General features: G+C 40.9%; 1 protein-coding gene across 3 annotated transcripts in view; it reads left to right on the forward strand.

The window, feature by feature from the left end:
• Positions 1–301: 301 nt before the first annotated feature.
• The window catches only part of LOC311046104 (coatomer subunit beta'), a 46,169-nt gene continuing 29,584 nt past the window's right edge, over positions 302–16,886 (forward strand). Inside the window, exons 1-4 of one of the 3 annotated variants that reach the window (XM_084058233.1) lie at positions 302–440; positions 2,976–3,113; positions 7,966–8,052; positions 8,806–8,932. In XM_084058233.1, coding sequence (XP_083914359.1) covers positions 438–440; positions 2,976–3,113; positions 7,966–8,052; positions 8,806–8,932 — 355 coding nt within the window. In that variant the 5' untranslated portion in view covers positions 302–437. Of the gene's footprint in view, positions 441–2,975; positions 3,114–7,965; positions 8,053–8,805; positions 8,933–9,167; positions 9,188–9,256; positions 9,280–16,886 lie in introns of those variants that run through there. The other 2 variants (XM_084058235.1, XM_084058234.1) reach the window with 2 other exon arrangements.

A 16,886-nucleotide genomic window follows, 5' to 3' on the forward strand; every position in this document is an offset into this window, starting at 1 on the left:
CAAGGAACCATGAGGGTCCCTGGACCACACTTTGAGACCCACTAGTCTAGTGAGCCAACATGCACAATATCAGCACCCTGACTCTGTTTGACCAGAATGGAACAGAGCCTTCATTAGTGTCATTGGTAACACCTGTGAAGGAAGTAAGAAGAGGCCCAATTTTTCTCCAAAATGGCTGCTGTGCATAGAGCCTATAGAATCTTAGGAGGAGGAGGAGGAGGAGGAGGAGGAGGGGGGAAGGTCTAGGTAGGAGTTTTGTCCCGAACTGAACTCTGTGTCACGTCATCACTTCCAGCGAAGCCTCTGCGCATGCGCGATTCTGGATCAGGAAGTTCCACGTCAGTTTGACAGAAACGACACAGAGAGCAGCTTCACTTTATTATTATTATTATTATTATTATTATTATTATTATTATAATACCTACCGCTGTGTGGACATGGTATGTACACCTTTATGTTATCATTAACATTATCATTATTATTATTATTATTCTATGTCTGTAACGTTATGAAGCATCACTTAGCTCTGAGGCTGAGTTAGCTTCATGCTAACAGCCTGTGTGTGTGTGTGTGTGTGTGTGTGTGTGTGTGTGTGTGTGTGCGTGTGCGTGCGCGTGCGCGTGCGCGTGTGTGGTCTTGTGTTGCTGCTGGTTCTCTGTGTGTGTGGTAGCTCCATAAAGAACCTCTCACTCCGCTATACAGTATAGCGGAGTGAGAGGTTCTTTATGGAGCTGTGTGTGTGTGTGTGTGTGTGTGTGTGTGTGTGTGTGTGTGTGTGTGTGTGTGTGTGTGTGTGTGTGTGTGTGTGTGGTCTTGTGTTGCTGCTGGTTCTCTCTGAGTGTGTGTGTGTGTGTGTGTGTGTGTGTGTGTGTGAGTGAGAGAGAGAGCACAACAGCATCCAATCTGCTTCTGATCAGTCAAACATTTTTCCATCACTTGAAACTGTTGCCTGATGACAACGTTTCCACATTGTAACCGTTATATTATATTATATTATTATAAAACACCTCTATGATTGTAACCAGTGACATCCGTTCTATAGCATACATTTGTTGTTAGCACTTAGGCTAGCACTCATTAGCATGTTACACTCTTTGGAGTCAGATATTATCCTCTAGTTTCATGTCCATTTGAAAGTTCTGCCAGAAAACGTGTGTTTAGTGAAATATCTCCACTTTACCACGAGCTGCACACGGACGACTTTCTGTACGGGCGAGGGGCCAGACAATTTACCCAAACATCCTCTTGTCATCACAAACGTCATCACACATTGACACAGGTTGATTGATTGATGTACTTTATTTAGTAAGACATGAGAATAACAGTAAATGGAGCAGATTCACAATACAAGGTCTACTAAACTAACCTAAACCCTAACCTAACCCACAATACAAGGTCTACTAACCTGGAAGACTCATTAAGCACTGAGCTTGTTTAAAATGAGATCCCCATGCACACACACAAATGATGACATATAAGAGACAGACACATATACACACTACTATACATATAAGAGACAGACACATATACACACTACTATACATATAAGAGACAGACACATATACACACTACTATACATATAAGAGACAGACACATATACACACTACTATACATATAAGAGACAGACAGATATACACACTACTATACATATAAGAGACATACACATATACACACTACTATACATATAAGAGACAGACACATATACACACTACTATACATATAAGAGACATACACATATACACACTACTATACATATAAGAGACATACACATATACACACTACTATACATATAAGAGACAGACACATATACACACTACTATACATATAAGAGACAGACACATATACACACTACTATACATATAAGAGACAGACACATATACACACTACTATACATATAAGAGACATACACATATACACACTACTATACATATAAGAGACATACACATATACACACTACTATACATATAAGAGACAGACACATATACACACTACTATACATATACGAGACAGACACATATACACACTACTATACATATAAGAGACAGACACATATACACACTACTATACATATAAGAGACAGACACATATACACACTACTATACATATAAGAGACATACACATATACACACTACTATACATATAAGAGACAGACACATATACACACTACTATACATATAAGAGACAGACACATATACACACTACTATACATATAAGAGACATACACATATACACACTACTATACATATAAGAGACAGACAGATATACACACTACTATACATATAAGAGACATACACATATACACACTACTATACATATAAGAGACAGACACATATACACACTACTATACATATAAGAGACAGACACATATACACACTACTATACATATAAGAGACAGACACATATACACACTACTATACATATAAGAGACAGACACATATACACACTAGTAGTGTGTATATGTGTCACAAACGAATGGGGAACACAATTGACAGGTGCTTGTGATTGGTGCGGGGTAATGAATCACTCCATCTGCCAATTGTGTGCCCAAACATTTGTGCGTCCTAAAGGAAGTTTAGATTCATTAGATACAATCAGTCCTGCACTCATTCCAGGCCCCTCGCCCGTACAGAAAGTCGTCCGTGTGCAGCTCGTGGTAAAGTGGAGATATTTCACTAAACACACGTTTTCTGGCAGAACTTTCAAATGGATATGAAACTAGAGGATAATATCTGACTCCAAGTCTTAGGCATTAATTATTGGGTGAGTACAGACAGTACAGACAGAGTTTAGAGCACTTATACGGCCGTGCAGATCGTCACTACACAGCGTGTTGTTCAGAGGGATCTATGACTGTGTATTTGGAATACATGAAATGTATGAAATGTATGAAAGATCACTGACATTCAAGGGCTAGTAGCTGTGTGTGTTGGTTTGTGTTGGGGTGTGTAGTAAAGGTTGTGTATTGTGTATCTCAGCCTCTCAGGCTGGACATCAAGAGGAAGCTGACAGCGAGGTCAGACCGGGTCAAGAGCGTTGACCTTCATCCCACTGAACCATGGATGCTGGCCAGCCTGTACAACGGCAGTGTGTGTGTGTGGAACCACGAGACACAGGTACACACACACACACACACACACACACACACACACACACACACACACACACACACACACACACACACACACACACACACACACACACACACACACTAATATTCCATATTGGAATATTCCTTTGAATATTGAAATTGAATTAAAATAAAAAAAGATTCTGCCTTGCTGTAACCTTACACAGCATCTGGTCTGATCTACAAGACCACAAAGCGTCGCCAATGCAGCGCTTTGTGGGCTTGTAGATCGGCTATGTTTTCCATGGGACACCGTGGTGCAGCTAAGCATAAATCAGGAACGCCTCTGTCATGCTGTAAACATACAGACTGAACACACACACACACACACACACACACACACACACACACACACACACACACACGAGTAGCTGTACTGACTGTACACACGTTTAATACTCACATTTTACGATTTTCGACTCAAGATTTATACAGGGACGTGCACAGATAGACTCTAGGTGGTGCTAGAGCACCTGCCCTTTGCCGTCTTGACCAGAAGTGCCCTTTTGAAAAAAAGAAAAAAAAAACGTTTTTTTTTTTTCAGTTTACAGCAGGGGTCTTCAACAGGGGGTCCGGGACCCCTAGGGGGTCCTCAGAGTTACTACACGGGGTCCGCCAAATCTTTATGTGATATGATTTTTCTTTTTACCATAACCACTCGAAACCTAGCATCCCTTTTCTGAGGAGAACTTTAGCCACAAAATAGCAGATCTACAAGCTCACAACGCCTCGCGCTGCGAGGCGTTGTGGGCTTGTAGATCGGCTATTTTTGGCAAAGAGGTATAGGTGTAGAGGGAAAAAAGAGCAGACCAAGTAAACAAAAAAAAAGTATAATTTACTTGAGCACCTGCCCCTCAAAATGTCTGTGCACGCCACTGCAAGCTTATCTCGACTCAAAGAAAAAAAAAAAAAAAAATCAATTAAAAAAAAGATTAAAATGAATTTAAACGTTACCGTTTTCCATAATAGCCAGTTCAAAATGTAAAAAAGGATGAAATTAAATGTTTTCCAATTGGGAGGTCGGGTGTGTGTGTGTGTGTGTGAGTTTGTGCTGCTTAGTGCATGTCTCGTGCGCGCGGCTACCGGCTACTCGTTTGTTTACTTCCTGCTTGCGCACAGTGAAAGCCCACGTGAAAATGGCATCTGCATATAAGAGTAGGAGTGCGGTGACTTCACCGTAAAACCTGGGCACTGTGATGACCTGCTAAGATCACCGGGTTGACTGTCAAGATGGTAGCCGAGGATATCGTGCCAATTTGCGTTGTCGAGGGGAAAGGCTTCCTTGAGCTTATGGCAATTCTCGAACCAGAGTACACCGTGCCATGCCGCCAAACAATAACAAAGCGACTGGAGGGACGTTATAAAGAGATGCCCGCCTCACTCCGTAAGACTCGTGTCTAAAGCTCAGAAAGTGTCTCTTACCACTGACGCTTGGACAGGGTTGACGACAGAGTCCTACGTGACAATAACCGCTCACTATGTTGAAGGCTGGACTGTGAAGAGCGCCATCTTGCAGACACGAGCCAATGCCTGAGCGACATACTGCAGAAAATATGGCCGACGTCCTGCAGGCCGCAGCTGAGAGTTGGGGCATAGCCGACAAAGTGGATGTCTGCGTCCACAACAACGCAACGAATATTGTGTTGGCAAACTCTCAGTACACGGAGTGGGAGTCGCATCGATGCTTTGCACACACGCTTCAGCTCGCCATCAATGACGGCTTCAAAGTGGGAGCAATCACAAGTGCTGTTGGGGCGCAGCGCGTCTTGTCTCCCACTTTCATCACAGCACCGTGGCGACGCAGGCGCTGAAGATGAAGCAGCACGACCAAGATCTGGGTGACCACCGTCTCATCCGGGAGGCATACGATAATCCGACATCCCGTTTCTCCGACTATGTGGCATCCGCGTGCGGTTAGGGTTAGGGTTCGGGTTTGGTATAGGGTTAGTATTGGAAACGTCGGAGGCATGCGCTGTCGGAGGAATGCGCTGTCGGACTAACGTATTGCACCCGTCTCATCCAACACGTGAAGACTAGATGGAATTCCATATATGACATGATGCTGCAATTGTTTTTGTACTTACAGTTACATGACTTTGTAATCCATGTTTATTTTATATATCCAGGCCATATAGCATATTGTTGTACAATGTGTGTGTTACTGACAGTTATTATTTGATGTCGGGAAGGAGAGCCGAGTCTGATATATATTCTAATTTGTCAAATGTCGACCTTGTTTTGTTAGGCTGCTGTATGTAGCCTACGGATTAAAAAAGTGTTCCGTGTTTAATAAACACTCGTTTACAAAATAAAGTCTAATTTTTATTATCATGATGGGTGCAGCTGCAGCTTGTGGTGCTTATTCTGCTTAAAGGAAAGCGCAATAGGCAATATGCGCGCTCCTCAACTGCTGCGCAGCAAGAAAAAAAGGAAAAAAAACAGAAAAGAGAAATCGATCGACGCGTCGATTTTTGGCCCCGACACGCACTTCGACTCGCAAAATATGAGTCGTTTAACATCCCTACACACAACCACCTGACTTTATTTAATGCTGTACTGGCTGTACACACGTTTAATACTCACACAACCACCTGACTTTATTTAATGCTGTACTGACTGTACACACGTTTAACCCATTAAGACCTGGAACTGTGTCATTTTTAGATTTGAGCTAAAAAGCATTATTTTACACTTTGGCTATTCAAAAATAGCAGATCTACAAGCTCATAGCGCGGCACCGAGTGCCGCGCTATGAGCTTGTAGATCTGCTATTTTTGAAAAATTGTGAAAATGTGTGCAAATCTTTGAATATATATATTTTTAAAGCGAACATTTTTAACTCAAATCTTTGCTTCTGGGGGGGTCCCTGGAACAAATATTTTGATGGGGGGTCCGCGGTCAATTACATATAATTTTGGGGGTCCTTGACATGAAAAAGATTGAGCACCACTGATATGGAAACATAGGTTTTTCAGAAAACCGTTGAGATTTAGGAGACGTGTAGAATCGGCTTCAGGTCTCAATGGGTTAATGCTGTACTGACTGTACACACGTTTAATACTCACACAACCACCTGACTTTATTTAAGTACAAAATAACACAGGTGAAGCTGAAACAGGTTTAGATTATCCCTCCATGGTAAAGTTTAGTTTACTCATGGAGGGTACCGTACTTTTGTTTCAACAAAAAACCTTTCATGCGACCGAATTGATTCTTTTGATTATAATTTCCCGTTTTATGTGAAGGACAGATAAAGATTGTTCCTCCATCACAGACTCAGATCATCAGAGCATTCGGTCTCCAGGATTAACCATTACAGTATATAACAGCGGTATTCAACTAGATCAGGCAGGGGGCCACAACTGTAAAATAATTTGGAGTTGGGGGCCACGCGCGTGTGCATGTGCGCGCACTGTGTGAATTAGACCCGAAAAAAGTTGATTTATATTGGTCAAATAGAACCGAATTAGACCCGAATTAAACCCAAATTAGACCCGGAAAAAATCTCGCGCGTGCGCGCCCGATTTTTTCCGGTCTAATTCGGTTCTATTTGACCAATATAAATCAACTTTTTCGGTTCTAATTCGGTCTAATTCGGTTCTATTTAAGGTTCTAAGTTAAGTTCCAATGAAAGATGGCCTTTCAAGAACTAATGAAGGATAAATAATTTATACTGTTTTAACTTTGATAACATAAAAACGAACATATATTTACATAAATAATAATTATGGGGAAAAAAAACTTTTTTTTTTTTTTTTTTTTTTGGAATATGGCCAGGGGCCACAAGGAAGCTCCTCGCGGGCCGCCAGTTGAATATCTATGGTATATAAGCTTATTAAATGACACTATAGAATATGAATCATTCATTAACCATTACAGTATATAAGCTTATTAAATTACACTATAGAATATGAATCATTAACCATTACAGTATATAAGCTTATTAAATGACTCTATAGAATATGAATCATTCATTTGAGCGTTTCTCAGCACCAAAGCAGTGTAGACAAATGTCAGGTCATTGTAGATCTGGTGTCTTAGAGTGTTTTTATATTCTACTGTTTAGACTGATCTGATGGTTTACCTATGGTCCTACATTACTATGTATATATATGTGATGTATTACCTTGTGTTTTCCTTGTTTACTGTGAATCACTCTGGATTCAGAGCGTTTGCTAAATGCTAACATTGTAATTGTGAAACGATGAATCCATGATGTACTTTTGGTAAGTTTGGGTCCCGGTGAGACGTTTAACGTCTCCTTTAAGTCTTAAGTTGTACCGATAAGAATATACTTATATATAATACAGATGTGCCATTTAAAAACTTCAAATGTCCTGCCATCGGCAAGACAGTAAATTTTCAGGGGATTCCCAGGGCAATAAGGGGGACAAAGAAGGGCATTTAAAATGCTGAATTGTTTTGATGATCACTGCTTTTATGATGCTAATTAATTTGAGCAACTGGTCAAGGACCTCTTCAAAACACCTTTCGCCTCATAATGAGTCTGACACCTTCTTCAACACACATTCTTTTGTTCTCATGTATATGGATGTCTGTTGAAGGGAAAAACGGGCGTGTGTAGTGACAACTTCTTTTCAGGGGCAAAACAGTGCATTTTTAAAGGCAGAACAGGGAGGAAAAAATGCATTGTCAGGGCACTTTCAGGGAAAGAACAGTAACGTGTGAAGTTTTGAAGTGGCACATCTGTACCATACAATATACTTATATATAATACCATACAATATACTTATATATAATACCATACAATATACTTATATATAATACCGTACAATATACACACATACTCTGGTAACAAGAAGCATGTTTTTATACAGACTCTGGTGAAGACATTCGAGGTGTGTGATCTCCCAGTGAGAGCCTCCAAGTTTGTGGCCAGGAAGAACTGGGTGATAACTGGAGCGGTGAGTTAAAACCAAGACATGCCATCTCCGCTTTACTTCCTGTATCTGTGTGACGTAGGCGGATTACAAACATGAAGTTTGTAGTTAGGAAGTTAAAACATGAAGTTTGTAGTGAGGAAGTTAAAACATGACGTTTGTAGTCAGGACGTTAAAACATGAAGTTTGTAGTCAGGAAGTTAAATCATGAAGTTTGTAGTCAGGAAGTTAAAACATTAAGTTTGTACTGAGGAAGTTAAAACATGAAGTTTGTAGTCAGGAAGTTAAATCATGAAGTTTGTAGTGAGGAAGTTAAATCATGAAGTTTGTAGTGAGGAAGTTAAAACTTGAAGTTTGTAGTCAGGAAGTTAAAACATGAAGTTTGTAGTCAGGACGTTAAATCATGAAGTTTGTAGTCAGGAAGTTAAAACATGAAGTTTGTAGTCAGGAAGTTAAAACATGAAGTTTGTAGTCAGGACGTTAAATCATGAAGTTTGTAGTCAGGAAGTTAAATCATGAAGTTTGTAGTGAGGAAGTTAAAACATGAAGTTTGTAGTCAGGAAGTTAAAACATGAAGTTTGTAGTCAGGACGTTAAATCATGAAGTTTGTAGTCAGGACGTTAAAACATGAAGTTTGTAGTCAGGACGTTAAAACATGAAGTTTGTAGTCAGGACGTTAAAACATGAAGTTTGTACTGAGGAAGAACTATGATAATAAGTTAAAACATGCATATATTATGGTAATATTAAACATGGTATTGTATTGTACTGTTTCAGGATGACATGCAGATCCGTGTGTTCAACTACAACACCCTGGAGAGAGTTCACATGTTTGAGGCTCATTCTGACTACATCCGCTGTATCGCCGTGCACCCCACCCAGCCCTACATACTGACCTCTAGTGGTACGTATGAGTACATACACCCCACCCAGCCCTACATACTGACCTCTAGTGGTACGTATGAGTACATACACCCCACCCAGCCCTACATACTGACCTCTAGTGGTACGTATGAGTACACACACCCCACCCAGCCCTACATACTGACCTCTAGTGGTACGTATGAGTACACACACCCCACCCAGCCCTACATACTGACCTCTAGTGGTACGTATGAGTACACACACCCCACCCAGCCCTACATACTGACCTCTAGTGGTACGTATGAGTACATACACCCAGCCCTACATACTGACCTCTAGTGGTACGTATGAGTACATACACCCAGCCCTACATACTGACCTCTAGTGGTACGTATGGGGTTGCCAGATTTCGTGAGAGAAATAAGCAACCAGGTCTAGGAAAACGAGCCCAAAAGAAGCACCGGGGGCCAGGGGTCTTCAACGGTTTCCCAAACTGATGGTGAGATAGAGCAGGGACCCCCGACCTCGACCCCCCTATATACAATTGTTTCATAAACATACATGTTATTAGAGATGCTCCGATTACGATTTTTGGGACCGATCACTGAAAACAGTTATCTGCCGATCCCGATAATACCGATTACAGCGTCAAATCCATAAATTCTTCTATTTATTCTGTTACTGTAGCAGCATTTATATATGAATGATTCTTCTTACACAACATTGAGATTATAGATTATAAAAATGAGGAGATGAGAAAGTATCATGAATTGACAACCGTTTTATTGCAGGCTGAGGCAACGTGCAATATTTCAGTTCACACTAGAGACTAGAGACACAACTTGGAGCTTTACAGTAAACTGTAGCTTTCCTTTGGTAAAATAAAAACCTCAAATATTATTATGTGTACAACACACGACATGTGCACCAACAGATAACTGTAAACATTTCACTCTATTAGAGACACAACTTGGAGCTTACAGACTGCAGTGTAAACTGTAGCTTTCCTGTGGAAAAAAATGTATTCAATCTTAAAATAAAAAATAGATTATGTGCACATTCTGCACAACACACACATGTGCACCAACAATAAACATCTCACTCTCTCTAGAGGCTGTTTCTTATAGAGATCAACATGGGAGAAAAATAAAATAAATACATCATAAAATAAAAATGAGAATAACTAATTAACTGTCACATGTGCAACATTCTCTCTAGAGACAGAACTTATACTGTGGCTTTCCTGTCAAAAAGTCAACTCAAACTGCAACATAAACAGGCTATAGCAAAAATATAAAGTATAGTAACAGTTTGTCTCTGCATGTTAGCAGGAGCTAACAGACAGAATAATTCGTGGGCAAACAAGTTCACAGCAATAAACAAACAAAAAACATTGATCTAATATCTGTGTAGGTTTATTATCTATCTAACCATTTCAGCTGAGGTAGTTTATCTCTGTCTGTAGGCCTATCTAGTAGTATTTATTTATTTCAGCTGAGGTAGTTTATCTCTGTCTGTAGGCCTATCTAGTAGTATTTATTTATTTCAGCTGAGGTAGTTTATCTCTGTCTGTAGGCCTATCTAGTAGTATTTATTTATTTCAGCTGAGGTAGTTTATCTCTGTCTGTAGGCCTGTCTAGTAGTATTTATTTATTTATTTCAGCTGAGGTAGTTTTTGTGGCCTTTAGAGAGTAGGGGGAGAGAGCCATGGGCAATAAGGTGCACAGTAAATACAAAAGAAAAAAACCCCATTGCAGCCAGGGCAGGAATTTCACGGCGGCCACGGCGGCCATGGCCGTCGTTGCCCCTCTCTTTGGCCGTGTGCCCCTCGAATAATGACATGCCGTCACGGCCACAGTGGCCGTGGTGCCCCAGCTGCGCCCAGCAACTGATTTCACAGTTTTTCCTCTGCGCGATTTTCCTGTCAATACGTTTTTTTTTAGACACCAGTCCCTTTGGTTGAGCTGCGCAGCTACAACATGCACAGTGGTAGGTAGGTTTGATTTTGAGCCTCCTATGAACCTTCGGAATCCCGCAACACCGTGTAATAGACACAAAAGCATTACCGGGCCAAACCGGAGATAAATCTAACGCAGCCTGTTGAATGGTAGGTTTGATTTCTAGCCTGAGAGAGAGAGAGAGGATTCCGTAGTCCTACAGACCGATGTGCCCGATGTTTTTTTCAACAGCAAAATATAGATGAATGAATAATAAAATACAGCGAAATCCCCAAATTATTAATATAAAGCAAGCAACAGAATAACTGCAGACAAATTAAAAGTTTAGGCTATCAATATCATACAAAAGAGTGACCTCACCGCTCTGATGGATAAGAAATATAATATTCCTTTTGCAAACCACATCCATAATATCTGTTCGTTTGTCAACAATGTTCTAATTGGGAAGTTTATTTCAACAGCTACAATGTGACAGTTTTAGTCCGTTTGTTGGTGCGCAACACAGCCCTCGTTAAGTGAATTGCTTTCACCTGCAGCGCAGTGTGTGGAGTGTGCGCAACAGGGCATATCTCCGCCAAGCCAGGGTGACCTACCCAGGCTCATGAAATTCATATGCAGGCATAGTAGCCAATTAGAATGAAATCTGCAAAAACGGACTCATACAGAACCATATATTGGCTATATATTATGGCTGTGGGGTGGAAATCTTGTATGTTCCTTTTTTATTATTATTTAAAAACAATTTAAAATCGTGAAAATAGCCAATCTACAAGCTGTAATTATTAATAATTAAGAAATACTATATTTTAAAGAGTGAAAAATCAACTAAAGTCATTATTAGTGCAAGTTCAATCACATTTCATTTGAATGAAAATAACTTGTGGGGAAAAGACAAAATCTCTACCAGAGGTCTTCAACAGGGGGTCCGCGAAGGTACTGCAGTCCGCGACCCCTAGGGGGTCCGCGAAGGTACTGCAGGGGGTCCGCGAAATTGTTGCTTGATTAAAAAATATTTTTGTTTTTAAAAACTTTAAAAACTTTTTTTCATTCTTTTTTTTCCCAAAAATGTAAATTTGACTTTAAACATAACATGACATATTTTAATAGCTTAGTAATGAATGCACAATAACATGGTATGTTTATACATATTTTGTAGAGAAAGATCAGTGGTGTCAGTTCAGCAAAAGCTAAGGTATGGCAAGGTTATAGGGTTGCCAACTCCCAGAAATTAAAATAAGGGACATCTATCCTTTTTTTTTTAGGGGGTCAAAACCCCTGAAAAAAATGCATAGAAACTATGCATTATACCTATAACACAATGCAAACACAATGGTCTTACACCTGCATTAGGCTACTATTCATGATTGTATTTCTCTTTTTTTTTCTGGAGCCAAGGTATGGCACCTGCCATGCCTTGCCATACCCAATTGACGCCCCTGAGAAAGGTCCTTTTGCACACCTACTGGGTCAACCTGTGCGTAGGAGCAGCCATTTTTTTCATGTGTATTTATATAAAACACAATTTTATACATAAATATATGATATATATAGTAGCCTACTCCCTACCTACCCTACGAGGTAGGGGGTCCCTGCTCCATCACCCCATCAGTTTGGGGGTCCCTGGCCTGAAAAGGTTGAAGACCCCTAATCTGTGAATCTAATGTGATTAATGTGACCCCTACTTCAGTCCATGAAGTCCAGGGCTGAATGTGACATATTGAGACCTATATAACCAAATATTGGTCATTTGCCAACACATTATTTTGTGAAATAAATGGGTTATATTTCACAGATAGTTATACAATTCTTATAATATATTAAAATACAATCATCCTTAACCTTCAAGTTAAATGCATTATTTCCGTGGACTTAAAAAACTTTTTTGGACTTAAAAACATTTTTTTTTTGGATGGCCTTCCTGCCCTGGCATTTGGCCTTTGTGCCCTCCAAAAAATGACAACACCAAAGGCCAAGTGGCCATGCCCCTAAAATGACGAAATTCCAGGCCTGATTGCAGCTCTATCTGTAGGCCTGGCTAATGGCTATATCTCCTGTAATTATCTCAGCTGAGGCATTTCTTATGACTTTTAGAAAGATAGGGAGAAGGGGGGGTTGGAGTTCAGACACAAAGCTTACTTCTTCTGATTAAGCAGCATGAATGGCAGATTTACCTTGGTAAATATAAGCATCTCAGCATTTTTGGGAGTTAACCTGTTCCTCTTCTCATCTACAATAAGTCCTGCTGTACTGAAAAGACGCTCACTATCTACACTAGTGCAAGGTGCACAGAGATAGGATGGTGCTGCTTGTGAGAGAGCAGGGAAAAGGCCTTTAATGGCCTCCCAAAAAGCAAGTGGCTGTTTGTTGTCTGGGATAACTGTCTCTGATATACAGAGTTATCTCAGATGATGTTGTGTTGTCAGCAGCTTCATGTTGCCCATCTTCAGCCAACAGTTCAGCATACATAGCATGTAAGCCAGTGTGTGGTACCTTCTGTGGGGGCTCAGCGTCTGAGCCACTCGCTGCTGAACTCTCCTCACCAGTCTGTTGCTCCTCTGCAGTGTCCAGGACGTCAGAAAGCAGCGTATCTGTAGCTTGAGGGCGGCGTGGAAAAATGTGTCTTTATACCTATCAGAACAAAACAAAATTAAACATTCATTATTAATTCATCATGATGGACTTCAAATGTCATGCTTAACTCATGTTTTGATTAGTCATGGGCTTGCCTGGCCTCATAGCATAGTCCAAATGTGGTTTTATTCTATAGTTTATATTAAGTACTCATTTGTAAATCAAATTTAGGTGAATTTGAGTGAAATGCAAACCATCCTATCCTACACTACAGGATAGCACAACACAACACTATTGTTCAATGTTATCTTTAAGCATAGCCTCTTTTATTAATCATTTAGGCCAAAGCTACTAGATAATCATAATAAATGTCTCTCTTCCCACTCTCTCTCTCACACACACACACACACACACACACACACACACACACACACACACACACACACACACACACACACACACACACACACACACAGAGGAATGTGACGTTCTCACCTTGGATCTAGGGCTGTAGTGAGGGTGTACAGACGCTCTGATTCAAGGCCACTGAATCTCTTCTTCACAGCTTTGGTTGTTTTCACACCATGGTCAGTCTCTTGTGTTTTCTCCAGAAGACGAATTAAAGCTCTGACAGATGGAATAACATCTGCAGCTGATGCAGTTGATTTGCTTATCTTTTTTGTGAGCTCGTCAAAGGGGTCAAGCAGTGAAATCATATTTTATACCAATTTCCACTGGCTTGTGGTGAACCCGGCTGGCAAATCATAGTCAGCTGCATAAGAACATAGTGTAGGGCACGTTTCTGTTCCAGTAAACTTTTTAGCATAGCAACAGTACTGTTCCACCGGGTGGGGACGTCCTGCTGTAGCCGTTTGAGTTGATATTCCGTGCCGTTCATTTCTTTCTGAATATGGAACAGTCTGGAGTAGGCAAGATTGGAATGTTTAAAATGACCGACGATGCGTCGCCCAATTGCGATGACATCAATGATGGCACGCTGTGCCAAACCCCCTCGTTCACAGCGAGCTGGAGTGTGTGCGCCATGCACGGGAGACTTGGGAAACCTGCATCCCTCATAGCCTTCTCCATATTCCTAGCATTATCCCGTAAAATGACGTGCACTTTTTTCTTTGGGATCCCCCATGCTGCGAACATGGCTCTGAAAGCCTCAGCGATAGTTTCCGCGGTGTGTGACCCAGAAAACTCTTGTGAGTGAAGCACAACTCTGTTCATCTCGAACTTCTCATCAATAAACTGCGCAGTTAGGCTTAGCATGGACAAAGGAGACACACTTGAGCTCCAAATGTCACTCGTGAAGCCGATTGACGCGATCTTGTCGTCCTCCATAAGCCTTTCGATGTGCCTGTATATGGTCATATATAATTCCGGCAGGCAAACATCAGTGAAATGTTTACCACCTGGGAGCTTGTATCGTGGATCCAAGCTGGAAACGAGGCGTTTGAACCCGACATCTTCCACAACAGACAGCGGCTGATGATCGAGGCTTATGAATTACATTACTTTTTATTTAACTCTTTTTTTTTTCTTGCTGTCGTCGCTGTAGGGATTCTTTTGATTCAATGTCTCTGTTACGCTCAGCTGAGTGAGTGGCGTTTGGGTTGCTGCTCGCTCTTTCTCTTTCACTGCCTTAGCGCTCGCTAATATTTTATACTCGCCATATTCCTTAGTGTGGTGATCTTTCAAATGTCTAATGAGGTTCGTGGTGTTGAAATACTTTGGAAGCAATCCTCCACGAGGTACCTCCTTCGCACACACATTACAAACGGCAAACTTTATGTCCTTCTCCAACACTTTGTAAAACTTCCAGACCGGCGACGCCATTGTTGTTTTTGTTTTCACCCACATGCGCCGCAGTGTGAAGAGACTAGAGTCGCTCTTTCGCCACTGACACACACCCTTAGGAAACTTGGGAGCCAATGAAGTTTCATAACATGGAGAGACAGCCATGCACTCTATAAAATTCACTATATTGAAACGTCATCTGATCGGCCCGTTTTTATCGTTTTTTTTTATAACTCCGATAAAAGCCGATAGAGGCATTATCGGCCGATTGCAATCGGTTGCCGATTAATCGGAGCATCTCTACATGTTATTGTGCATCAATACTAAGCCATGCTTTTATTTTAAACATACATGTACAGTACAGTGAGTAGGGTGTCCGTACTGCCATTTATAAACATACCTTATTAACTGAGAACAACAATCTGTCAATTGCACAATAATCATGTAAGCTATTCAAAATGTACAGAATCATGATTTATTTCATACATAAATGTGGAAAATGTTTTAAAAATATATGAAGACAAATGGACCTTTTTGAAAAAACACAAAATAAAATGTAGGCCTATATACAAATATTTTTAGCGGCGCTAGCCGCTCTATACCTTTAGGTATAGAGCGGATCCTGCTCTATACCTGACTTTGTCCGTGTTCACCGTCAACGCTCTGATTGGTCAGACCCGTCAACGCTCTGATTGGTCAGACCCGTCAACGCTCTGATTGGTCAGACCCGTCAACGCTCTGATTGGTCAGACCCGTCAACGTTCTGATTGGTCAGACCCGTCAACGCTCTGATTGGTCTGACCCGTCAACGCTCTGATTGGTCAGACCTGTCAACGCTCTGATTGGTCAGACCTGTCAACGCTCTGATTGGTCAGACCCGTCAACAAAGTGATTGGTCAAGCTTCACGTGACACATGGCTATAAACACATTATAAACACATATCGATGACAAAATGTATCAAAGGCGCCGCTACCTTCACACTGGGTGTGATTTTATATATATATATATATATATATATATATATTATTATTATTATTATTTTTTTTAAATTGTCTAATCAAGCAACAATTTCACGGACCCCCTACAGTACCTCGCATACCCCCTAGGGGTCGCGGACCCCTGTTGAAGACCTGCACTAGGCCATTATTTTAATTTTTTAAATCTTGAAGTAAAATGTGAAATATCTCCCTGGCACAAAACATTTTCATATGGGGGTCATTGACTGTCATCAGTGCTGTTTGTAAATTCATATTTTTTTGTTCATTTCAGACATTTAACCACTTAAACATTCAATACTTGGTACTTGATATGCTTCTTTTTCCCCTCTACACCAAACCTCTCACTATTTTGGGCTAATGTTCATCAGAATAGAGATGCTAGGGTTCAAGTGGTTAATGTAAAAAGAAAATCCTATCACAAAGATTTGGCGGACCCCCTGGAGTAACTCTAATGACCCCTAGGGGTCCCGTACCCCCTGGAGTAACTCTAATGACCCCCTAGGGGTCCCGGACCCCCTGTTGAAGACCCCTGATCTACACTTCTCTCTGCATTAATCCTTATGAGACTATTTACCTTCATGTTTACTCTGATTAATCTGATCTCACACTGTGTGTGTGTGTGTGTGTGTGTGTGTGTGTGTGTGTGTGTGTGTGTGTGTGTGT

Source organism: Gymnoscopelus microlampas (assembly GCF_963454915.1).
Source record: "Gymnoscopelus microlampas genome assembly, chromosome: 5".
NCBI classification, from domain to species: domain Eukaryota; kingdom Metazoa; phylum Chordata; class Actinopteri; order Myctophiformes; family Myctophidae; genus Gymnoscopelus; species Gymnoscopelus microlampas.